General features: G+C 42.9%; 2 protein-coding genes across 10 annotated transcripts in view; both read left to right on the top strand.

Annotated features, from left to right (window-relative positions):
- Positions 1 to 642, top strand: part of RAPGEF4 (Rap guanine nucleotide exchange factor 4) — a 207,868-nt gene extending 207,226 nt beyond the window's left edge. For all 5 annotated transcript variants that reach the window (XM_075284118.1, XM_075284117.1, XM_075284119.1 and 2 more), the window contains one exon: positions 292 to 642. In XM_075284118.1, coding sequence (XP_075140219.1) covers positions 292 to 419 — 128 coding nt within the window. In that variant the 3' untranslated portion in view covers positions 420 to 642. The remainder of the gene's footprint in view (positions 1 to 291) is intronic.
- Positions 643 to 7,478: 6,836 nt separating this feature from the next.
- MAP3K20 (mitogen-activated protein kinase kinase kinase 20) overlaps positions 7,479 to 25,772 on the top strand; it is a 130,520-nt gene continuing 112,226 nt past the window's right edge. The window contains exon 1 of one of the 5 annotated variants that reach the window (XM_075284129.1): positions 7,479 to 7,599. The gene's annotated coding sequence lies outside the window, so the exon portion shown is untranslated. Of the gene's footprint in view, positions 7,600 to 10,758; positions 10,824 to 25,106; positions 25,514 to 25,772 lie in introns of those variants that run through there. The other 4 variants (XM_075284126.1, XM_075284127.1, XM_075284125.1 and 1 more) reach the window with 4 other exon arrangements.

Raw genomic sequence — 25,772 nt, 5'->3', positions numbered from 1 at the left:
AACTGTCCGTTCCCAAAGATGTCCGACTTTTCAAGCAGATAGCAAAACCCGACATGTAGGGTTTTGCTGTCCGCTTGAAAAGTCGGACATCTTTGGGAACGGACACTTAAGGACACCCACCGACTGTAAAAGAACGCACCCGATGTCCATTTAAATCAATGCAAAATGTAACGGACACAGCTAGTGTCCGCTGCTAATGTCCGCGCAAGATTTTGCACGGACATTAGCTGTCGGACACCGACGGTAGTGTGAGCGCCCCCTAACAACACAAATAAACGTCTTCCCCTCCAGGTCCAGAGGCTTCACTCGTGAGTAAAAATCACCAGGACGTACGGAATTACGTGCGACAGTTCAACGTGATTGACAATCAGAGGACGCTATCTCAAATGTCACATCGGCTAGAACCGCGGCGCACTTGAACAAGAGGAGAAAAATCTGTGATCTCGAGGATGGAAATTACTGTGGCAAATATCGGGGTTTTCTATTCTTTCTTCTGGTTTTATTTATTTTGGTTTTCTACATTTATTTTCTGTGCGGCTGCTGGTTATAAGTAAGAGACTGTAAATACTGTAAATTCTTAACGTAGTGATGAAATGCAGGCACCAATAAACTACAGATGTTATACAGTAACTGTACTTAGGATCATGGCAGCTATAGGGTTGTAAATGTATACCTCAGTTACCAGGCTAGAGGATATCCAGTGGCATTCATTCCATATTCCAGTATGATGCATTGTGTCACGAAACCTTGGGATTTTTTGGAATGTGCCTCGTGTTAAAACGTATTTCATTACATCCAATAAGTTTACTGGTCAGAGTTGTGTGCTATACAAAAAAAAAGATACAAAAAATGTACAAAACTGCTTGCCAAATAATACTGGTCATGTATTCCGGGCATGATTGGTATGAAGAGTTTTCTGTTTGGTCGCTGTCACTTACCTTTGTATATTTCTGTTTATATTGAGGATATTCTGTAAACTTGTGACACTTGTGTAATAGTCACATGCAGGACAGGACATACCCAGGAGCAGACATATCCAGTCGGAGACCGCACAACCACATGGCAGGCTGGTATGAAGAGCCTGACTATAAAGGTTTTAGGTTTTGTATACCTGTAGAACAGACATGGAACAAGGATTCTGTAGATTGCTACCTCCATATCCCTATTTCCATTGGTATAATGGGGGGCACTTAACCCCCACTTTTGACCTTACTGAACCAGGACAATAAAAATGTGCTAGTGAAAATTCGGGACAATCCTGGAAAATTTGGGACTGCAGCCGTACCCTTCAGAGAACTGGCCCAGGTCGTGGATTTATTAATGATATAGCAATGACATGAACAATCCAAAAGGCAAAGTGTAGGATGTTTTTCAACTCCTTGTTTTTTTGGGGTCAGCAGCACATCTCAACATGTGAACAAACACTATGCGGATGATCATAGTAAGAACCTTTCATCCCCTTACACCTCACCAGTGCTGTTCGCCATACTATGGACAATTCAGCCCCATGTGAATGTCATGGACAGGCTATAGATATTTGGGTCTGTGCACACTGTGCGGTCCATCTATGTGCTCGGGGTCTATAGTAAGTTTTTCAGTTACATGTCCTATACAGGATCAGTGATGGCCTGACAGGTAGTATCAGCAGCACCGACCCCTGCACAGATGTCAGCTCTGCAGGCGTGCAATGCAACATAATACTTCAGGATCACTGGTATAGCAATGGGACGGAGCAGGAATGATCGACTACTACGTGCAGAAGTAATCCAGCCGAGTCATTTCCTGTGTTACACAAGAGCTCAACGCCTCTGCTGGGAAGCTGTATAAATAAATATGACCCATAAATGTTCCCAGCGCCAGAGGACATGCAGAGAAATACACTGATACAACCTGCTAGGAAAACTCATATATTTGATCGTAACGTACCAACTAAGTTAAAGGGGTAGCCCGAGATTACAAAACATAGATGCTCACTTAATAGTGGCACATCTTCAAGCTGTGTCTGGTATTACAGCTTAGAACACCACTCAATAGAGCTGAGCTGCAATACCAGACATAACCTATAGACAGATGGGGCGCTGTTGTTAGTCCTATATATTCCATACCTGGATAGACCATCAACATTCTAATTTTTTGATCATTCCACTGGCCCGTATCTCTAGTCTTGAAAATTTCCGGAAATATTGGCAAACATATGTTACATATCAGCAGTTGCTGCACTTTATTTTGCTGTCTATTGTACTGATTTTTTTTTGGGAACTGAAGCCCAGATTTCCGCCTATGCCAATTGTATCTATAGGCTTCCAGACAATCAATGGTGGCCATAAGAGGGTCCTCCATCAGGCTGGCATGCCTCAGCACAACTGTTTTTCTGTACTTTCCCTATACAGTGGTCGACGACTAAAAACCTACAAAATTGGAATCATCTATGAAAATCTCAGATATGATGTGAACAGACCCTTAAACTATATTCACATGAACGTCATAATCTGCCACGGGAGGGCTGCGCTAAAACCCATTCATATAAATGGAAGCCGGTAATGTGACGACTTTAATGGACCGTCAAAAAACAATTCTTTTTTTAGTAATTTGCAGATACACTCACATATATGATGTGTCCGGGAACACGGGCACCCCTCTGGTGAAATGTACATTTTACTCAACATTTGTGTGAATCCAGTCTTAGGCTAAGGCCCCACATTGTGGTTAAAAAAACCCCAAGAAAAACTGCAACAGAAAAAAGCTGCTTTTCCACAATGTGGGGCCTCAGCCTTCAGGAGTAGTGAAGTCTTTCTCAAAACCAGCTCCAAATTCCTCCTGAATGTTTCTGCTTGACCAAATTCTGCCATGGTATCAGTTGTGGAATCAGCTGCAAATTCGGCCCCAGCCAGGCAGGGGTATAAGGCAGAAGCCACCTGACAATCGAACGTGATATTAAATAATTTTTTCAACTAGCTGAAAAAAATCAGCGTCTGCCTCCCATTGAAGTGAATGGGAGGCGGAATATATAGTAGCCTTGTATAGTAACACTGTATAGGGGAACATGAAGGCACTCGAGCACCATTCCATACAAAACTTGTCCAGTATGGCTGTACAGAGTATCTGAGACTGGCATCTTGTAGCAACGACCATCAGGACATCACAGCAATCCTAAGATTATATACTAAAGACTATCAGAAAAGAAAATCTCATCTCTTAAAGACAAGATAAAGCACAATGGACTGTAATTCTGTATTCTAGGCTATGTATTCTGGGCATTAGCACTGGACTCCCTGTTTATTCCCCGACCGTCTGCTTTTCTAACATCGGTATTGTATAGAGTTCTGAGTCCTATCTGCACTTTCCAATATCTATAAATCGGGCATTGGCATCCTTGTGTAACCCAACCTGGCAAAGCTTCATAGGAAACGCGGCCGTATTATACAAGACTACCAATGCTGATTTATAGGATTCTATCTACCTACAGTATAATACTCGGTTTATTCCACTTTTGTTACTGTATATAGTCACGTCTGTACCAAATTTTGTGCCAAACTGTTTTTGTTCTATTTATTAAGCTGGCATGTAACTACTGCATGTCTCTAAGGTTTATTTCTGTGTATATAGGCTGGCGTTAGATCTGTGAGTGTGTATACATTATGTGCATATGCTACAGAGATCACACTTACATTACTAACTTATTTTCTGGTCTTAAAGTAACAAAAAAGTATTATTATTATTTTTTTGTAAATATAAAACACTTAGATTAAATTGTGTTCTAAACCTGACACTGTCCCATGTCTTATTTATTTGCTTAAAGGAACATGAACCATGAGTTTGTCTGCGATTGGTTTACATGAGCCTGAAAAGAACAGTCTTGTAGAAATCTTGTGGAGAATAAAGAGGTCGATATGTTCCATCTTCAGCTGGAGACCACGTGACAGGGTGCGTCGTAGTCAGGGGGGAGGGGCATAACATGTTTTTCATCCTACTGCCGACAGGGATCAATAAGGAGGATCCTGCTCCAACCAATTGTCTTACATCCGGCGAGGAGGAGCGATAAGACAGAGAGAATATTTCTTTATATATCTTTTTCAATTTTAAAGTAACACTACATTGTATCAAAGGAAATAATGCCAGATCATCAAAGGAGTTTTTTTTATGGATTTCCTTTATGGCCTATCCTCAGAATAGGACAAGTATCTAGTGAGGGCCATCATCTACCTCTATATGAATCACCTATTGGGCATCCAGTTCCCACAATATATACAGTGTAAGCAGGTTGATCCATACAATGTAATGTGACATAATGGCGCGACTACATCTCAGATACCATTGAGCTTAATGCAGATGTGAACATCGCCGTAATCCAGCGACAGACACCAGACCGAGTCGCACAGCCCGTACTAAATTCACACAGCACAGCTGGATTCACATGTATACGGTAATGTCTGATGTGTGATGGACACCAAAAGCATCACACAGACCCCAATCACGTGTATTGGTAGGTTTTGTCAAGATGTCCAGAAGTTTACTGTAAAAATAGTATATAATATGTAAAGCGACAGATGTGAGGCTGGTGTAAGAGGAACGATGAACTCAACAGCCATTATATGGGAAGCTCATGATGCTTTTTTGGGTTGTAACATAAGTTCAGCCCCTAGGAGGCATATCTATCTATCTATCTATCTATCTATCTATCTATCTATCTATCTATCTATCTATCTATCTATCTATCTATCTATCTCCTATCTATCTCTTATTTATCTATCTATCTATCTATCTCCTATCTATCTATCTATCTATCTATCTATCTATCTATCTCCTATCTATCTATCTATCTATCTCCTATCTATCTATCTCCTATCTATCTATCTCCTATCTATCTATCTATCTATCTATCTTATCTATCTATCTATCTCCTATCTATCTATCTCCTATATATCTATCTCCTATCTATCTATCTCCTATCTATCTATCTATCTATCTATCTATCTATCTATCTATCTATCTCCTATCTATCTATTATCTATCTATCTATCTCCTATCTATCTATCTCCTATCTATCTCCTATCTATCTATCATCTATCTATCATCTATCTATCTCCTATCTATCTATCTCCTATCTATCTATCTATCTATCTATCTATCTATCTATCTATCTCCTATCTATCTATCTATCTATCTATCTCCTATCTATCTATCTATTATCTATCTCCTATCTATCTATCTCCTATCTATCTCCTATCTATCTATCATCTATCTATCTATCTATCTATCTATCTATCTATCTATCTATCTATCTCCTATCTATCTATCTCCTATCTATCTATCTATCTATCTATCTATCTATCTCCTATCTATCTATCTATCTATCTATCTCCTATCTATCTATCTATCTATCTATCTCCTATCTATCTATCTATTATCTATCTCCTATCTATCTATCTCCTATCTATCTCCTATCTATCTATCATCTATCTATCTATCTATCTATCTATCTATCTATCTCCTATCTATCTATCTCCTATCTATCTATCTATCATCTATCTATCTATTTTCTATCTATCTATCTATCTATCTATCTATCTATCTCCTATCTATCTACAGTCCTATGAAAAAGTTTGGGCACCCCTATTAATCTTAATCATTTTTAGTTCTAAATATTTTGGTGTTTGCAGCAGCCATTTCAGTTTGATATATCTAATAACTGATGGACACAGTAATATTTCAGGATTGAAATGAGGTTTATTGTACTAACAGAAAATGCGCAATATGCGTTAAACCAAAATTTGACCGGTGCAAAAATATGGGCACCTCAACAGAAAAGTGACATTAATATTTAGTACATCCTCCTTTTGCACAGATAACAGCCTCTAGTCGCTTCCTGTAGCTTTTAATCAGTTCCTGGATCCTGGATAAAGGTATTTTGGACCATTTCTTTCTACAAAACAATTCAAGTTCAGTTAAGTTTGATGGTCGCCGAACATGGACAGCCCGCTCTCAAATGATCTGAAAACAAAGATTGTTCAACATAGTTGTTCAGGGGAAGGATACAAAACGTTGTCTCAGAGATTTAACCTGTCAGTTTCCACTGTGAGGAACATAGTAAGTAAATGGAAGACCACAGGGACAGTTCTTGTTAAGCCCAGAAGTGGCAGGCCAAGAAAAATATCAGAAAGGCAGAGAAGAAGAATGGTGAGAACAGTCAAGGACAATCCACAGACCACCTCCAAAGAGCTGCAGCATCATCTTGCTGCAGATGGTGTCACTGTGCATCGGTCAACAATACAGCGCACTTTGCACAAATAGAAGCTGTATGGGAGAGTGATGAGAAAGAAGCCGTTTCTGCACGTACGCCACAAATAGAGTTGCCTGAGGTATGAAAAAGCACATTTGGACAAGGCAGCTTCATTTTGGAAACAAAAATTGAGTTGTTTGGTTATAAAAAAAGGCGTTATGCATGGCGTCCAAAAAGAAACAGCATTCCAAGAAAAACACATGCTACCCACTGTAAAATTTGGTGGAGGTTCCATCATGCTTTGGGGCTGTGTGGCCAATGCCGGCATCGGGAATCTTGTTAAAGTTGAGGGTCGCATGGATTCCACTCAGTATCAGCAGATTCTTGAGAATAATGTTCAAGAATCAGTGACGAAGTTGAAGTTACGCCGGGGATGGATATTTCAGCAAGACAATGATCCAAAACACCGCTCCAAATCCTCAGGCATTCATGCAGAGGAACAATTACAATGTTCTGGAATGGCCATCCCAGTCCCCAGACCTGAATATCATTGAACATCTGTGGGATGATTTGAAGCGGGCTGTCCATGCTCGGCGACCATCTAACTTAACTGAACTTGAATTGTTTGTCCAAAATACCTTTATCCAGGATCCAGGAACTGATTAAAAGCTACAGGAAGCGACTAGAGGCTGTTATCTTTGCAAAAGGAGGATCTACTAAATATTAATGTCACTTTTCTGTTGAGGTGCCTATACTTTTGCACCTGTCAAATTTTGGTTTAATGCATATTGCACATTTTCTGTTAGTACAATAAACCTCATTTCAATCCTGAAATATTACTGTGTCCATCAGTTATTAGATATATCAAACTGAAATGACTGCTGCAAACACCAAAATATTTAGAACTAAAAATGATTAAGATTAATAGGGGTGCCCAAACTTTTTCATAGGACTGTATCTATCTATCTATCTATCTATCTATCTATCTATCTATCTATGTATTATCTATCATCTATCTATCTATTTATCTATCTATCTATCATCTATCTATCCATCCATATCTGTGTGTTTTTTTTTATATATGTGTGTGTAAAGGTGCATTGACCTGTACTCTCAGATATATACTGTATATATATTATAGTGCAGGCCTGAGATTTGTGAGCAGGGTGCATCCACAGTACAGGGGCTAGGTGGCGCTAGAGCAGAGCTCAGGACACTGCATGGTGACATAAGACCGGAAGAAGCTGTTGCATGCTCCCTGCCTGCCTGCACTCATTGCTGCTTCTGCTCCTGGAAACTTTCAGGTTGTCACCCGGAGGAGACCGGGAATATTTGGGGCAGGTTTGCAGACTTCAGGCTTTGCTGCAGCTTCAGAAGAGGTAAGAGGCAGAAGGGGGCGCTGTACATGCATAAGGGGGGCTATAGAAGAAGACAGTAAAGTTTAGAAGTGACAGGACTGTGACTCAGCACCAGGAGAAACTCGTGGTGTCTAGAAGAAGGGATATCCTGCACTAGGAGAGTCCTGGACACTAAGTGGCTGCGAATCATTCATATGCACTGAGCAAATGTCTCACAAATACTGCAGGAGGAAAGTGTGGCGCAGGAGAGGGCTCTCTGCAACTAGTCTATGTGCTGGTGTATAGGACACAGGGAGCAAGAATAAAGTCTGACTGCTGGTGGAGATCTGTGCACAGTGAGCTGAAGTGTCCCCATGCCCCAGGTGTATATGAATGAGGACATTGCCCAGCAGAACATGTGCACACTCCATGCTGGCACCATGGACTCAGGACAGGGAGTGGCTTTGGTCAATGTGGAACTATTGTACCCAGTGGAGTTACAAGCTGTTGCTATGGGCAGGCCAAGGGATTACTTTGGACTATCTTGGCAGGAGAGCTGAGATGTAAATACTGTGCCAGTTACATTGTATCACAATAGTCACACACAGGGAGGACTGTAGAGAAACATTGTCACAGTCATATACATTACTAGATTGTGCAAATATGGCAAACATGAGCTGAATGGGATTGCAGATTTATGAAAACTAGAGCAAAGTAAAAGTACATCTGCCCATAGCAGCCGTCAGATTCCACTGCGTCTTAGATATAGATAAAAATTGTCTACTAGAAGTTCCTTTTATTGATAAAACATTTCATAGGAGCCGCTGACTCTCAGATACTGTCATTAGATTTGTGGACAATTAAAAGTTTGCAAATATAATTAATTACAGATTTTTCAAAGTTTTAAAGATTATCTCTAATCATCTTAGTGCTAATAAGTCTTGATAGGTTGCCAAAGGACATGACCATGAATGCTGTAGATTTCTACTCTGGCGTATGGGAGTACGTACCAAGAAAGTTCTGGTCTCCTGTGTGACATATTCCTTTCTATGGTCTGGGACTTGTCAGAATCCCAGCCATGATTTCCTTATTGTGGACAGGATATCAGGGAAACTACATGTATGAGAAGATAACCTAACCACAATAAGGACATCATGGCTGGTTATCAGGAAGACACTACATGTATGAGAAGATAACCTGACCACAATAAGGACATCATGGCTGGTTATCAGGAGGACACTACATGTATGAGAAGATAACCTGACCACAATAAGGACATCATAGCTGGTTATCAGGAGGACACTACATGTATGAGAAGATAACCTGACCACAATAAGGACATCATAGCTGGTTATCAGGAGGACACTACATGTATGAGAAGATAAACGAACCACAATAAGGACATTATGGCTGGTTATCAGGAGGACACTACATGTATGAGAAGATAACCTGACCACAATAAGGACATCATGGCTGGTTATCAGGAGGGGACACTACATTATAAGAAGATAACCCGACCACAATATGGACATCATGGCTGGTTATCAGGAGGACACTACATGTATGAGAAGATAAACGAACCACAATAAGGACATTATGGCTGGTTATCAGGAGGACACTACATGTATGAGAAGATAACCTGACCACAATAAGGACATTATGGCTGGTTATCAGGAGGACACTACATGTATGAGAAGATAACCTGACCACAATAAGGACATCATGGGTGGTTATCAGGAGGACACTACATGTATGAGAAGATAACCTGACCACAATAAGGACATCATGGCTGGTTATCAGGAGGACACTACATGTATGAGAAGATAACCCGACCACAATAAGGACATTATGGCTGGTTATCAGGAGGACACTACATGTATGAGAAGATAACCTGACCACAATAAGGACATCATGGCTGGTTATCAGGAGGGGACGCTACATTATAAGAAGATAACCTGACCACAATAAAGACATCATGGCTGGTTATCAGGAGGACACTACATGTATGAGAAGATAACCTGACCACAATAAGGACATCATGGGTGGTTATCAGGAGGACACTACATGTATGAGAAGATAACCTGACCACAATAAGGACATCATGGCTGGTTATCAGGAGGACACTACATGTATGAGAAGATAACCCGACCACAATAAGGACATCATGGCTGGTTATCAGGAGGACACTACATGTATGAGAAGATAACCTGACCACAATAAGGACATCATGGCTGGGTTTCTGACAAGTCCCAGACCTAACAAATACATCACCTAGTAGATCAGACCTTTCTATGGTGCATATACACGTGCACCAGGGTGGAAATCTACTTTATATTTCCTGTGTAAATCACTAAAGTTTTCTGTTGTGAGCTGTAGTAAATTTGTAGGGCTGAGTTGTCCTCGCCCTCCACCCTGCTCTGCCCATTTTCATAAGAAGTTGCAAGGGGGGCATAAAAAGTGTGAGTGGCTCATTGATACAAAAAAGACCCCTGTGCAGAGAATGCACCCCCAGTATTTGGCTTAGAGGGAATAGTAAATTCCTTGTAATGTTTGTAACCCAGTGCACTGCAGGAGAAACCAGAAACAGAACAGAATAATAAATATTACAAGTAAATATTGAAATAATTGTAACACGCGGAGAGCAGCTTCATTGTTAGAGCCTTTGTTCTAGTTTTAGTACATTGTATTCTTTTATTTCATGTGTTATAGAATTGCTAGTCATATACATAGATGGTAATATATCTGGGAACTATAGATCAGTATGTTGGACCTCGCTGCTCGTGCTGGTTATTTTCTATATAACTTCTTTCTAAAATTCTTTGTCCTAAATATGTGTAGTTGACGTTGCAAACTTGTCACGTTGGTGTAGAAATTTCCCAGCTGAAGCCAAACCTCTACATTTATGTTAGTGTTTGCAGGGGGAGGGGAGTTTCCGTGTGAAACTGGTACAATAAAGTCCACACAAGCGGCTTAGTAGGAAGTTTCCTCCACCTCTTAGTGTGGAATGAGGCAGGAGAAGATTATTCAGGTTCCTGCGCATTCTCTTCCCACGTGGACGGATTGAGGTGAGGTTTCTCAGAGTGACTCGGTGCCACCTATTTACTGCTGCTGATCATTGTCATTGGCAGCACAGCCGCGTCTTATCACCTGCTTGTAGCTCTGCACTTGTGTCCGGGCGTCACTCTGTGGTTGATGGACAAGTGCAAGGTCATTGCACATGGCTTGAGGATTAACAGGCACTGATCGGTGTCCGGAGTCGTGACTGGGTCAGGTTTGATTTATGGGACTCTTGTACAACAAGGCATGTTGAAATATACCGTAAAACAAAAAGATTCCTGCACACTCAGGGGATGAAAATATAAACTTCAATTTATTGACTATAGTTCTTCAGTCTAAAAGATCTTCATTAGATATCAGATTGTGGAACAGGAGTCAAGAGAAGTTCAGGAGCACACGCCGAAAAATGGAATGACCACAATGTGAAAAGTGTGCATGTGTTCCTGAACTTCTCTCGACCCTTGTTCATCTGCAATCCAATGCCTTGTAGACTGACACCTTACGTGAGTTTATATTTCCATACCATTAGTATCTTGGAATCTTTATGTCTATCTTGATGAACAGGTTGTGCACCTTTTATACATTTTTCACATGACACTGCTGTCTATACGTTGATGTATACATCAGGATACCACTTAAAGGGAACCGGTCAGGTGGTTTTTCCACCATAAAGTGAAGTATGAAAGCATAAAAAGTAAATTAACCTAAGTAGTCAAGAGGGCGGGAGCAGCTTCAGTCTGTCCCTTTGATAACACCTCCTGGGCTTGATTCACGTCTCCATCGCAGTCCCCTCACTCTCTGACGTCACAAGCTGAAGACGCTCTCCACCCCCATGACTACTAAGGTTAATTTACATATGACTTTTTATGCCTTCAAACATTTATAACTTCACTTTGCTGCAAAAGAAAGATCGCAGAGAGGCAGCAATGGAAAAGGAATTGCTTCATCCGGCACACGATGGGGCCAGATTATGGTGGAAAAACCTGACCGATTCCCTTTGTATAGTCATTTACCGTTTTGCCAGGTTGGTGAGCACTAGAGATGAGCGAGTACTGTTCGGATCAGCCGATCCGAACAGCACGCTCACATAGAAATGAATGGACGTAGCCGGCACGCAGGGGGTTAAGCGGCCGGCCGCCGTCAAAGTGGAAGTACCAGGTGCATCCATTCATTTCTATGGAGCGTGCTGTTCGGATCGGCTGATCCGAACAGTACTCGCTCATCTCTAGTGAGCACGAATCTATCTATAGGACTCCAACCAGTCTGGAGTCCAGTGTGGAAACAAAAGACAAATGGGAAGGAATTCAGAGGACATTACTTTACTTAATACCTGTAACCACCTACAGACACAAGGATTGAATATTTCCCAGCAGTGTCATCTATAGGGAAATACTAGAATTATGCAATCTTCAGACTTGTGGACTGGCTGTATGTTTATGCTGTGCCATTATTCTGCTGCTCCCTCTTATAGAGGCAGGTTATGAGTTACAGGTTAAAGGATACCTGAATTTTCATGAAAAGTTTGAAAATGTGCAGGGTCTTGCTGGTCAGTCAGTTCTATGACTGTATAAGCCTTCTTCATACATGGTGTCCTATCAGTGTGTCTACTACTAATATCCCCGTTATGACTGCAGCACATTTTACATTTGTATCTCAGGCTGGGTGTGTGTACAGTAACAAGTAGTCTCCTCCTGACCTTCCTATCCACTACTACTTTTACTGGTTTCACAAGCAGTTCTGCCAGGAGTAACTGTAAAATAGCAAACCAATTTAGAAAAGCTCAAGTGAACACAGTATAGGAGATTCAGAGATATGGATTACAAATACATGCAGGCATGAATTAGCTGGGAAGATCCCTGACACATAAAAAGAGCAATCAATAAGCACAAACACTAAAGCTGCTTGCTGTCTGTGAATAATATCCCATCTGTATCCACAAAAGTAGATAAACGTACATAAGTAGATACTTATTCCTACCATAAGCTGTGAGATGTGCAGAATATTCAGTCCAGGGCACAAAGAAAGCTGTTTGCAGAGGTGTGTGCAAGCTTTGAGGAGAATCAGCCCCTCCCTTTTCCATTCACTGTGTAAAGAGAGAACAGACCCTCCCCCTGCATTCACTGTGAACCTCTCTTGGTTCACAGTGATACCTAAGGATGGAAATTCCCTAATAACAGGCAGTGAACAGCAAATTAACCAGAAGAGCTCTAGTAGCAGAAACTTTACAGGGCTTTTTTTTCAGGCAGAAAATAGCAACATTTTAAAATAAAGTGCATTATATTTTGATCCCGGATCACATGTTCTGTTAAATGAGTTCAGTTCTCTGAAAAGTTAGTGACCATTTAAAGGAAATATAAATTTAAAAGAATGTTAAACTTATCTATCGTGCACGGTGGGCAGGCATTCAGGGTCCGACGTCATCTTCAGCCACGCTTCCTCTTCCAGCGAAGTCTTCGGGTCCTGTCTTGCTCCGGCGCTCACGAACTGCCATTGATAAAAAATGGCGCGGGTGCATGCGCAGTAGCATGCTGCTACTACTGCTACTGCGCATGCACCCACGCCATTTTTTAAAGGCTATTGACACATATGTGGAGTCGGATTGGATGGTCTGGCTGACCCCAGCAACTCCACAGCCATCTACTGTACATTATTGTGCAAAAGTTTTAGGCAGACGAGGGGGCAATGCTGCACAATAAGAATGCTTTTAGAAATAGAAGGGTTAATAGTTTAGTTTTGCCCTTTAACAAAATGAACTGAATGAAGGAAAGATCTAAAAAGTCTAAATTCCAGCAATATCTGGTTTTACTGACGTGTCTGTAGATGATAAGTGACATCTGTAGAGAGTTGGCCGGTGGCGGTGTCAGGTGCAGGTCCAGTTTTCTTAGAAATACAGCGTAAGGGTGCATTCACACTGAGTAAACGCTAGCTTATTCTGAACGTAAAACACGTTCAGAATAAGCGGCATCTAAAGCAGCTCCATTCATTTGTATGGGAGCGGGGATACGAGCGCTCCCCATAGAAATGAATGGGCTGCTTCTTTCACTCCGTGCAGTCCCATTGAAGTGAATGGGGAGTGCCGGCGTATACGGCAAGCTCTGCTCATGCCGGAGCGTACACGCCGGCACTCCCCATTCACTTCAATGGGACTGCACGGAGTGAAAGAAGCAGCCCATTCATTTCTATGGGGAGCGCTCGTATCCCCGCTCCCATAGAAATGAATGGATCTGCTTTAGACGCCGCTTATTCTGAACGTGTTTTACGTTCAGAATAAGCTAGCGTTTACTCAGTGTGAATTCACCCTAAGGGTGCATTCAGACTACGTAACGCCGGGCGTGTATGAGAGCCGTACACGCCGGCATTACGGCAGACTGCCGAACACTTCCCATTCACTTCAATGGGAGCGCTCGTAAACGCCGCTGTTACGAGCGCTCCCATTGAAGTGAATGGGAAGTGTTCGGCAGTCTGCCGTAATGCCGGCGTGTACGGCTCTCATACACGCCCGGCGTTACGTAGTCTGAATGCACCCTCAGACTGAGAGCTTTGGAAGTGGAAAGTCTATGAAGATAAGCTAGCATTCAGGTGAGGCGTGACCACATGACTCCAGAACAGACAGGATGAGCGATTGCCATGTCTGAACAAGGTGTTATTGTGGAAGGGCTTGCTTTACTTCATGAGGCTTTATTAATTCTAATTAACAAATACAATTCTATAGGACAAAATATGGGACTGCATATGAGGACATATATATGGGACAAGCAGAGGAAGATGCAACAAATACTTTGTTTTTTTGCTGCATTTTTTCTTTACTTTTTTGGCTGCTTTTCACTACGTGGGGTCTTAGCCTTAAAGTGATGTCAACTGCACAGCGCACATGAGGAATAGACACGGCTACAAACCAAGGCACAGGGTTTAATGTCGCAGCTTCTCTATTGTGCCTTATAAACAGCCCGGGAACAGCTGAGCTTGCAGTGTGTACATGGAGACGTCTTCATACGCCTTGTGCATAGCTGAACTCTGTATCTGGAAGCCTCTGTCTCCGGGATTATACTGTCATCTGTCTGTAAGGGATAACTTGTCTTGTTCGAGGCACTAAACACGGGTCTATTCTGGATAGCTGTGAGGCCAACATCCAACAAGTCTGTAATGTCTGAGATGTACAAAATCTATCCACGAGTCACAGGTTAAAGGAACAGAACACAGAAAATGCCCAGAAACAAAAAGTAGAAGTCAATGGAGCATCAGTCGTGGAAATGCACTTGTGTTTCATTCATCGTAATTGAGATAAAATGTTGAATTAATCACACTTTATTTGCCCTTAGCCGACGTCTCCTTACACTGACTATGGCGTCTTTACAATGAGATAACGTATGGCCTGAGTTTCCGGTAGATGTTATAATGAACATGTGTAATGCCATTATCTGCTCCGTGTACCCGCGCCTCGGCTTCCTGATCTAATAAGTGATTTATTGACTCTTATGTTTGTCCTTACAATCCTGGGTGACCATGTCCTGGCACATATATAGCGCGGTGAACATTGAACCCTTACAGATAATGATTACAATAGTATCCAGGATTCTGGAAGACTTTATTCTAGATACGGGATATGAACTGAAGTATATGTCAGGTATCAGGATGCTGGACACAGATATCCATATGTCTCCATTGTATTAGTAATCCCTTGTATGGACCCCATGGACGTGGCTGTAGACATGTCTGATCATTGTTAGCTGGGGTCTGCTACATCTTTGGTCCTTTATGTTACATGGCTGATGCACGAAGGATATTTTTAGGGTCCATGCACAAGGAAAGAACAGATCGAGAGGCGCTTTGTGCACTAATTGGTGGAACCATAGTCTCCCCCAAAAGCATTGCCTGTAGTGTATGCTACATCTGTAATATGGCGTTCATAGGAACATGTAATGTACGAGTCAGAGGTCCGAGAAGGAGCTGTATGGGTTATAGTAGATTACGAGCCTTGTAATACCTCCTTCGGGCTCATGCGCACAACCCTTTAAAGTTTTATGTATTAAAGGGATTGTGGAGCCAAGAAAATATTTTTAAAAAGCTCAGAATGGTGGACAGATTTTTTTTTTTTTTTAGAATGGGAATATTGACCTTACTGCTCTCCAGTCCCCCCTCCCATTCCTTAGCTTCCCGGTCCCCACTTCCTGTTGTAATGATGACACAGGGACATTTGACCTCAGAGGATTGGGAAGTATGAGTACAGGAGCAGCAGGGGATCAGTGAGGCGAATATGACCTTTGTAGAGTTTGTACAGCAGTTTTAGAGATGACCTTTCACCCCCGCCACCAACTCTTTGCATCATTCAGCATCGGCTTCACTAATTCCGGCACAGTTCAACTTTTTTTCCGTAGCTGTCACCATTACTGAGCAGTTGGTGCCGTTAGTTTCAGCACCTAATATGGTACTTACACTCCCTACGTTCAACATCTAGTATGATTAGTATATCGGGTGCAGAAACTATCAGCAGTGTTTGCTCAGGAATGGTGAGGTCTGGAGAAGATATTACAACTGCACCAGAATCAGCTCCTGTTGAACAATGCAAAGAGTTGGAGTTGGCTAGACAATCCCTTTAATAAAAATGAAATCAAATACTCTACCCCCACCCCATTCCATGACTGGTCAATGCCAGTTCTCATTTACATTGCTGCACTTGTCACTTATCATCCTGACTTGTGACCGCAGCAGCTGACACCGGCCACGGTGATGACTTGTTGACCTTATTGATGTCACCTCTGCGACCAGCGTAAAAGCATCTGTACAAAACAGGAGCCTACGGAGGTAGTCCCAGGTCACACAAACAACTTTAAAATTGTGCTTGTGACCTGTGCAAATAATGGACAAAGTTAAAAAACTTGCAGTTGTGTTTGCTGTGTGACGTATACTTGGATGGCAGGTTGGTGGGCAAGACTTGTCCCTTAAGGACAATATTGCATACTGTGATTTTGTTTTTCACACAAAGCCCATTGTCTTGTAACTTTTCCCATTGACTACTGTTGGTGCACATGTTCTCAGCTCTCAAACAATGTGTTGTGACTTATCATGTAAAGCAGGGTTCTGTAGCGACATATTATGGGTGCATACAATGTGAAGGTTATATGGAACCATAAAGGGATTGTTTTGATTTGCAGGAAATTCTCATGTTAATGAACCGTCCTCTAGATATCATCAATATCTGATCAGAGGGGATCCGACAACTGGGATCGCTGTTCCAGCTGCCCTCGGAACCAACACCTTTACTGGAATACTGTAGATTTCCTTCTATTCACTTGAATGGGAGCACAGCCATTGTACAAAGGACAGTGCCTTCTACTTCTTGCATCAGTGGGAGCAGCTGATCCTTGTGGGGTCCGGGTTTTGCACCCCTACTGATCAGATACTGATGAACGATCCTGAGAATGGGTCATCAGTATCAAAATTGCTCAGGGGCCTGGGAAGCCATTTCAATATAGTTGTGTTCATAAATCCTAAAATCGAGAGATTAAGAGCAATTATTGCAACCAACTTGCATTTCACGTTCATTGGGAAGATATAGCGAGCTGTTTTTGGCTAAATAAGGCGGGTTGGCCGCTCTCCATGTACCACATAGTTAGAGTTATGTATTGTACGACAGTAAAGTTTAACTGTAAAAATGTGACGTTTACAAGTTACACTGTGCAGTTTTTATATCAGGCATCTGAGGATCATGAGCGTGGCCCCGTATGTACTGCGGCTGACAGATTGCTGCGGGATTACATTAACTCTTATCACGGCAGTGTGTGTACTTTAAGGAAGAGCATGGATGTGCGCCGCGCGGAGAGGTTGAGAGGCTGCTGGCATGTTCTTGTAAATATAACTAAAAAAGGCAGCCTGGGACAAAAGAGATCTAAGAATCCCCCTCCCTCCCCCCGCAGATTGCACATGGCCGTCTTCATTCTGGAAGGTGGATTCCCAGAATGTGAAGGAAAAAAAAAAAAAGTTCTGGAGTATAATACAGTACACAGAGTCATTGTTCTGCTTACTGACGTAGACTCGTGTTTAGACTGCCATGTCAGTAATTCAGTAGTAAGATAGATGCTATTAGGTCTGGGCCGTTAGGTTTTGTCATGCTGGGCTGCCATATTTACTATTTTTTACCCTAGTATGATCTGTTACGCTGGCTTTTCTCATGAGCTGGGGGCAGTGACACGCTCTTAAAGATGGTTTCCACCAGGGTTGAGCAGTTGGAAGGCCAAACCACCAACTCCAACTCCTTCATTTCGCCACAGCCTAACTCTGACTGTGACTCCTGGTCTAACTCCCGACTTGCTATTGTCAGTGAGAAGTAGTAAAGATCCTCTAATTCATTAAAAGGCCAGTGACTGATTCCTGGGGAAGTAAATATGTATCAAACTATACATCTAATTATTGATTACTATAATAATAATTGTATAATATGATGAATGATTTTATTTTGAAACCAAAGTCCGTAACTTTTTTCCAGCTTTGCCTAAACTTGGGCCCAACTCTATGAATCTGTTTCCATTGGTTCTGGATTCCACTATTTTCAATTGCTGGCTTATTGTGGAATCTATTAGATAGCAGTTTTAGTGATCCAGACTGAGAGAGGAAAATGTGAGTGACTGTATCTGGTCCTCCGTCCCGGTGTGACTGTATCTGGTCCTCCATCCAGGTGTGACTGTATCTAGAACTCTGTCCAGGTGTGACTGTATCTAGTACTCCATCCAGGTGTGACTGTATCTGGTCCTCCGTCCAGGTGTGACTGTATCTGGTCCTCCGTCCCGGTGTGACTGTATCTGGTCCTCCATCCAGGTGTGACTGTATCTAGTACTCCATCCAGGTGTGACTGTATCTGGTCCTCCATCCAGGTGTGACTGTATCTGGTCCTCCATCCAGGTGTGACTGTATCTAGAACTCTGTCCAGGTGTGACTGTATCTAGTACTCCATCCAGGTGTGACTGTATCTGGTCCTCCGTCCAGGTGTGACTGTATCTGGTCCTCCGTCCAGGTGTGACTGTATCTGGTCCTCCGTCCAGGTGTGACTGTATCTGGTTCTCCGTCCAGGTGTGACTGTATCTGGTCCTCCGTCCAGGTGTGACTGTATCTGGTACTCCATCCAGGTGTGACTGTATCTGGTACTCCATCCAGGTGTGACTGTATCTGGTACTCCATCCAGGTGTGACTGTATCTGGTCCTCCGTCCAGGTGTGATTGTATCTGGAACTCTGTCCAGGTGTGACTGTATCTCGTACTTTGTACAGGTGTGACTGTATCTGGTACTCTGTCCAGGTGTGACTGTATCTGGTACTTTGTACAGGTGTGACTGTATCTGGTACTTTGTACAGGTGTGACTGTATCTGGTACTCTGTCCAGGTGTGACTGCATCTGCTACTCCATCCAAGAATGACTGTATCTGGAACTCTGTCCAGGTGTGACTGTATCTGGAACTCTGTCCAGGTGTGACTGTATCTTGTACTCTGTCCAGGTGTGACTGTATCTTGTACTTCATCCAGGTGTGACTGTATCTGGTCCTCCATCCAGGTGTGACTGTATCTGGTACTCCGTCCAGGTGTGATTGTATCTAGAACTCTGTCCAGGTGTGACTGTATCTAGTACTCCTTCCAGGTGTGACTGTATCTGGTACTTCATCCAGGTGTGACTGTATCTAGTACTCCGTCCAGGTGTGACTGTATTTGGTACTCTGTCCAGGTGTGACTGTATCTGGTACTCCGTCCTGGTGTGACTGTACCTGGTACTCTGTCCAGGTGTGACTGTATCTGGTTTCCTTCCAAGTGTGACTGTATCTGGTACTCCATCCAGGTGTGACTGTATCTTGTACTCCATCCAGGTGTGACTGTATCTGGTACTCCGTCCAGGTGTGATTGTATCTGGAACTCTGTCCAGGTGTGACTATCTAGAACTCTGTCCAGGTGTGACTGTATCTAGTACTCCTTCCAGGTGTGACTGTATCTGGTACTTCATCCAGGTGTGACTGTATCTAGTACTCGGTCCAGGTGTGACTGTATTTGGTACTCTGTCCAGGTGTGACTGTATCTGGTACTCCGTCCTGGTGTGACTGTATCTGGTACTCTGTCCAGGTGTGACTGTATCTGGTCCTCCATCCAGGTGTGACTGTATCTGGTACTCCGTCCAGGTGTGATTGTATCTAGAACTCTGTCCAGGTGTGACTGTATCTAGTACTCCTTCCAGGTGTGACTGTATCTGGTACTTCATCCAGGTGTGACTGTATCTAGTACTCCGTCCAGGTGTGACTGTATTTGGTACTCTGTCCAGGTGTGACTGTATCTGGTACTCCATCCTGGTGTGACTGTACCTGGTACTCTGTCCAGGTGTGACTGTATCTGGTTTCCTTCCAAGTGTGACTGTATCTGGTACTCCATCCAGGTGTGACTGTATCTTGTACTCCATCCAGGTGTGACTGTATCTGGTCCTCCGTCCAGGTGTGACTGTATCTGGTACTCCGTCCAGGTGTGATTGTATCTGGAACTCTGTCCAGGTGTGACTATCTAGAACTCTGTCCAGGTGTGACTGTATCTAGTACTCCTTCCAGGTGTGACTGTATCTGGTACTTCATCCAGGTGTGACTGTATCTAGTACTCCGTCCAGGTGTGACTGTATTTGGTACTCTGTCCAGGTGTGACTGTATCTGGTACTCCGTCCTGGTGTGACTGTATCTGGTACTCTGTCCAGGTGTGACTGTATCTGGTACTCCATCCAGGTGTGCATGACTGGGCAAAGCTGAACTGCATTGCCAAGCATAGCCACACACATATGGAAATTGCTGAGCTTGGATAACACTAAACGGGCTTGCTAGAGCACACGCTCCACTGGACTGGTTGATCATGGGATGTTGACATTGTCGGTAATATGTGTTTGAAATTACCAAGAAAAAAAAAACAGTCAGGGTTATGTTAACACTACCATCATTACAGTCTGTTCTCCTCCATACTCCTGCATGGGTTAAAATGGTTGTTCAAGACCCAAATTTAGTTCACTAATTTAAGATCGTCGAGGGTCTAACACCAGCCCCTGCACTGATCAGCTGTCACTTGCACAGTGTATAGAGCCAGAAGCAGGCAGCTCCATACACTATGCAGTTGACTATCTGTGCTATTACACCTCTGCTCCTATTCAGATGAATGGTTGCTGCGGTGCTATAGTGGGGTTTGGCCACTGCATAGTGGGCCGTTCATTTTGGGTCTTAGACAACCAATTGACAAGCAAAGAAAAAAGTTGTATTTATACATTATGTAAGGTATTTGCCACTAACCCTAAGAACACCCTGTGAATGATCCTGCCGCACCCCCACAAGATCAGCTGTTTGACGCTATTATATATAGTGATCTGTAATATTATATTGTCTGTTTTAAGGCATTTTATTGTACCATAACAATCCTTACAATATGACTCATGTCACTTCTCCACCCATTATTTGAATTACATTATGCAAATCTGATTATATTGATCTGCCAAATCCCTGCCTGACAATTATATGGAACATGTAATCTTATTGCATTAATTAATACAATGAAATAATTCACGTTTAATTATCTAGCTTGTCATTATTATCCATGTATGTGCTGTAGCAGTGGAACATCTCAAATCCTGATAAACAGCTTCAAAAGCCTTTCCTATGAGACATAAGTATTTGTTTCCTGCTCGTGTCCATGACTGAGCGCTGACTTTTTCAGTTTTCCTTGGAATGTCTGGACTTTACCCAGTAATAAGACTGTTTCCAAGCCGCTATTGTCTGCTTGAAGAGATTGTCCAAGATGCTTTTATTGATGGCCCATAAATATCTGATCATTGGGTTGCCAATAGGTGGCCCCTGCAGGGATCAGCTGTTTCGGGGTGCGCCCAGCCTGTGCATGTAGATAGCCTCGTGCCCAGTGATGTCACTACAGCTCTATGGAAATCAATGGACTGAGCTGTAAGACTGGTGTCCGACCACTGTACAAATCACAGAGCATTTGACTATAGTATACAGAACACACGCACTCGCCAAACAGCTGATCGTTGTGGGGGCTGCCTGTTGATATTAAAGGGGTTGTCCCATCACAAGGATCCTATCTATACCGCTTGTTAATGTGGATGTAAGACTTTTCCTAAATACATTGCTTCAGCAAAACTGCTTTGTTTGTCCACTATCTTACTTTATTCAATTCATTGTTGACACAGCCCTTGACTTATCTGCTCAGAAGTCAAGTGATGTATCTGCTGCTCTCGGGGGGGCGCTAAGTGCATGGGAGCCAGCCTGTGTTTCTAGCTATTCCTGTGTCTGCACCACGTGACCTAGCTTCCTGCTCTCAGATAGAAGAGAGGAGCTGCTTTCATTTCTGAACTTGTCTTCTGTTCTCCCAGTTATCAGGCTAGCTAATTCAGTTGTGTTCATTATGGCAGAGTCAGGCAGTCTCTGTATGTAACAGAATGGAGTTGCTCCTGCCTGTACTTCATAGTCCAATATTGTGCATATAGTGTTGTTTGAGGACCTTTGATGACATCACAGGCCCTTCAGCTGCCCCATAGGATCACGCTATGTGGTGGGCGGAGCTACATGCTAATTTGGGGGAGGAGCTAAACGGCAGGTTACATGTGAAACCCCGTCCACCAAATGACGCTAGAAACCAGGAAGAAAGAAGATTTTACAGCAGTGAAGACTGGTGAGTATGCGACGTGGGAATACCCCTTTAGATAAAAAAAATCCTGGAAATTTATGTCAGGAAAGCAACCAATGTTTATATCCATTGAAATCTATAGGGCAGCAATGCAGTATCTGCAAGTTACTTGTATTAGATACTAAAGATGGGCCATAAAGAGCAGAAACTGGATAATCCCTTTATTGAAAAAACAAAATTTATAAGTTACATTTTTTTTCCAATTGTTTTATCACCATAGATACAATAATCATTTATATTTAGGTACAAATAGCTAAGAATATTTTTACATTAATTTTGGAGGGGCTAGATAACTCTTTATTACATGAGGAATGACCTGTGAACTGTGCAAGTTGCTGAATTATTCTATATATTCCTTGCTGCCATAGAGCCGTGCGTGAACTTGTATATTAGACTTTTTTTATGGTATTTCATTGAGATTAAGGGCAGGTTATATAAGGTCATGGGGAATATTTCTGGAACCAAACTATAATTACACCAGGTTCTGTACACGTTACAAGGCCTCCATATTCAGTCAAGACCATCGCCGCTCTATAGAACTATGTGGTGAGTCTCAAGAATAGAAATATGTCAGGACGGGCCAAGAAGAACGTTCTCACTAGTTATTTCTACAACTGTTTATAAAAGCTTTGTCTCGGGAGGAAGACACGTGATGTTATTTGAGGCTACAACATCAATATACTGTAGGTCGGTTACTTTCCTATCTGCTTTTCCAGTTGATTTTCCTGGGAATGGATTTGTAAGTAGAATGTTCTGTAGGTGAGAAGATCTTCTAGTTATACATCACTGTTATGGTTCTGTGTATATATATAAAAAATAATTAACTACAGACCCGCTAGTCTGCAGACACTGCAGCGAGGTCCACAGGCCCAGATGGGCGGCTGTAAGTCTGAACAGCGTGCTACCAGTTAAACTGCACTGGCAGTCATGTGGCGCGGTACACAATATGAACAAGCTGCAACAACACCCTGCCAGTTAACCTCACTGGACAGGTGCACAGTACAGCTGAAACAGCAAGGCTGCCAAGGGTTAACCGTCACTTCAGATCAGCAACAAAACATGCTCCTGCAGCAGCTAGGAGTACACAGGAAGTTTGACAGTATAAAGAGGCTAACTCAGAGACCACACCTGCTGTCAACGCCTCAGGCTGGAACAGAGCCCACCGTTCCTAGCCTAGTGTAGTACTGACAGTTCAGGATTTATAGGTACTAACTACAGAGCAGATAGAGGCTAAAGAAACCCCACACAGAGGCCTAGTCTGAACACCCGCCTGGATACTGGAGCCTAGCCCTGAACTACTGTCGTTAGCAAACTTCAGTCAAAGTGTGAGCACCGGGCAGGCGTTGCCTCACACTATTTAAAGGGAAGTCCCCGCCCAATAGGGCGGTAGCCATGACCTCACCGCTCATGCTCAATAGGGAAGAAATGGCACTTAGCTTGTGAGCGGCTCCAAAAAGTCTGAGCATGCTCAGTAGGCCGCAAGCTGGACTTACACTCCAGAGACCTCACTACCCGAGGCCGAGGGACAGAGTTAGATTGACCCGCAGGTGGCGCTGTGCGCTGAGAGAGAACCCTGCGGGACCCAATCCTAACAATCACTGGCCAGGTAACATATCATTAAAAACACATATCCATCGTGGACATATAGAAACTATGTTATTAGGAGATCTGCTATTAGTGCTGACAGGCGTGGAAGGAGCTCCAAAATGTATGGGTGCTACAGAGATAGGGGTTCTTTATGGGTACATGACTGTGTCGTCATATAAGAGTGAGGGATCGGTGGTCATGTTCTGATCAACCCTATAGTGCCCATTTAATCTGTGATGGTGCAGTATGGACATAAGCATACCCAATGGATATATGGTTAAGGTGTTGTTTGGAGCTTTGGGTAATTCCCAAGTCTCCCATTCATTTCTGTCTAGAATGGCCTTTATTGTTATCAGTGAGGTTCCAATAAGATCCATTGGGATCCCAGTGGTCAGAATAATACTTAGAAAGTCTGTATAGGATAGAGGATAAATAGCTCATCAATGACCCCCACTGAGGAGTGGTGTACCCCCACCCGTTTTGAATTCATCCCGTCCGCAGCAAGGCTAAATGTAGACATGCCAATGCAGAACAGGACACGTCCCATTCACATCAATGCTGTGGCACTGCTCTCTATCTCCAACATTCCGATTGATGTGAATAGGATTACAGATGTGTTCCGTCCTGCACAGGCATGCCCACATTCAGTCTGACTGGGGTCAGGCTCAGTTCACAAAGGGGAAAAAAAATTCATGATGGGTTGGGGTCATAGAGATCACACCCCCACCGATCAGTTCTTTATCTTATTAATAGAGGATAAATACTTTTCATGGACTCGGACTACGACCATTGGAGACTCCAGCATAATGTCCACCGAAAATCAGCGGATGAAAAATCTTGCACAGAGGACTTTTTCTTCTGTCTTTTCAGTCTGAAAAACAACGAATAACCGATGGATCCCATTAAAATCAACCAGGGCTCTGTGTGTAACCGCTGTTTTAGTGGTCATCCTCGTTGGGAGAGATGACACCACTGTGAACCATAATAACCCTGTTACATGTACCGCTGTATTATGCGTGTAACACATCTCTTTGATACATCTGCGTTTCATACCTAGAATTATGACAAGTCAGTAAATGATAAATAGCGAGACAGACATTATTCTGGATAGCTATAAAAAGAAAGTGAACATGACCCAGTCATCTGGTATATACGTAAGGTCCATTCTTGGAGGCATAGCTCATGCTCAGGAGGAGAAGGCTTCTGGACTCAGATTCATTGCTTAAGCAAAGAAAAGTTACTTTCTAATTCCTTACAGAATGGAAAGCGGAGCATGCGAATATCTAAGTGTCTCCAGCACTAGGCTCCCGTACCCCCCTCCCCGGACATGATGTGTTTGTCACAGCTAATGGTGTAAATGAGCGAGAATGTTCATGTGTTTGACTATATTGTGAAATGAGCACAACGCCGGCCGATGGCGTGCCTGACATTCCAGAACAGCTATGCAAGCTGACAGTGGAAAGTGCGCTGTGCAGACTGCAGAAGATGTCCTGGCACACCGGCTCCTTGTAGCATTGTGCCCTGTGTGAGCCCAGACATTACATTAATGACTCTGTGATGTGTCCCCGGGGATAGGACTCTCCGCAGCTTTCCCTGCAGCCTCTACAGGATTTTACTGTAAGTTTCTTGTTTTGTGCTTTTGTAGTATGTTGTATTTTTAGCCAAGTTGGAAAGAGTTTGTCTGCTCGGAACGCAGCGATGAGAACCGTGACCGCGACCATGTGTAGTGTATAGGGAATAAGAACAGGGCAGTCAGCTCATAGGGTCACATTCACAATGACTTGTGTATCACATTACTGTACAGAGTATTAGTGTAACGTGCGTGGTATTCCCCAACATGGTGACTACTGATCCTTGCTATATTGTATTTGTTGTT

The sequence above is a fragment of the Leptodactylus fuscus genome, chromosome 8 (genome assembly GCF_031893055.1).
Source record: "Leptodactylus fuscus isolate aLepFus1 chromosome 8, aLepFus1.hap2, whole genome shotgun sequence".
In the NCBI taxonomy this organism is placed as follows: domain Eukaryota; kingdom Metazoa; phylum Chordata; class Amphibia; order Anura; family Leptodactylidae; genus Leptodactylus; species Leptodactylus fuscus.
The sequence above is the reverse complement of the archived record's forward strand: the minus strand, read 5'-3'. Positions and strand labels throughout refer to the sequence as shown.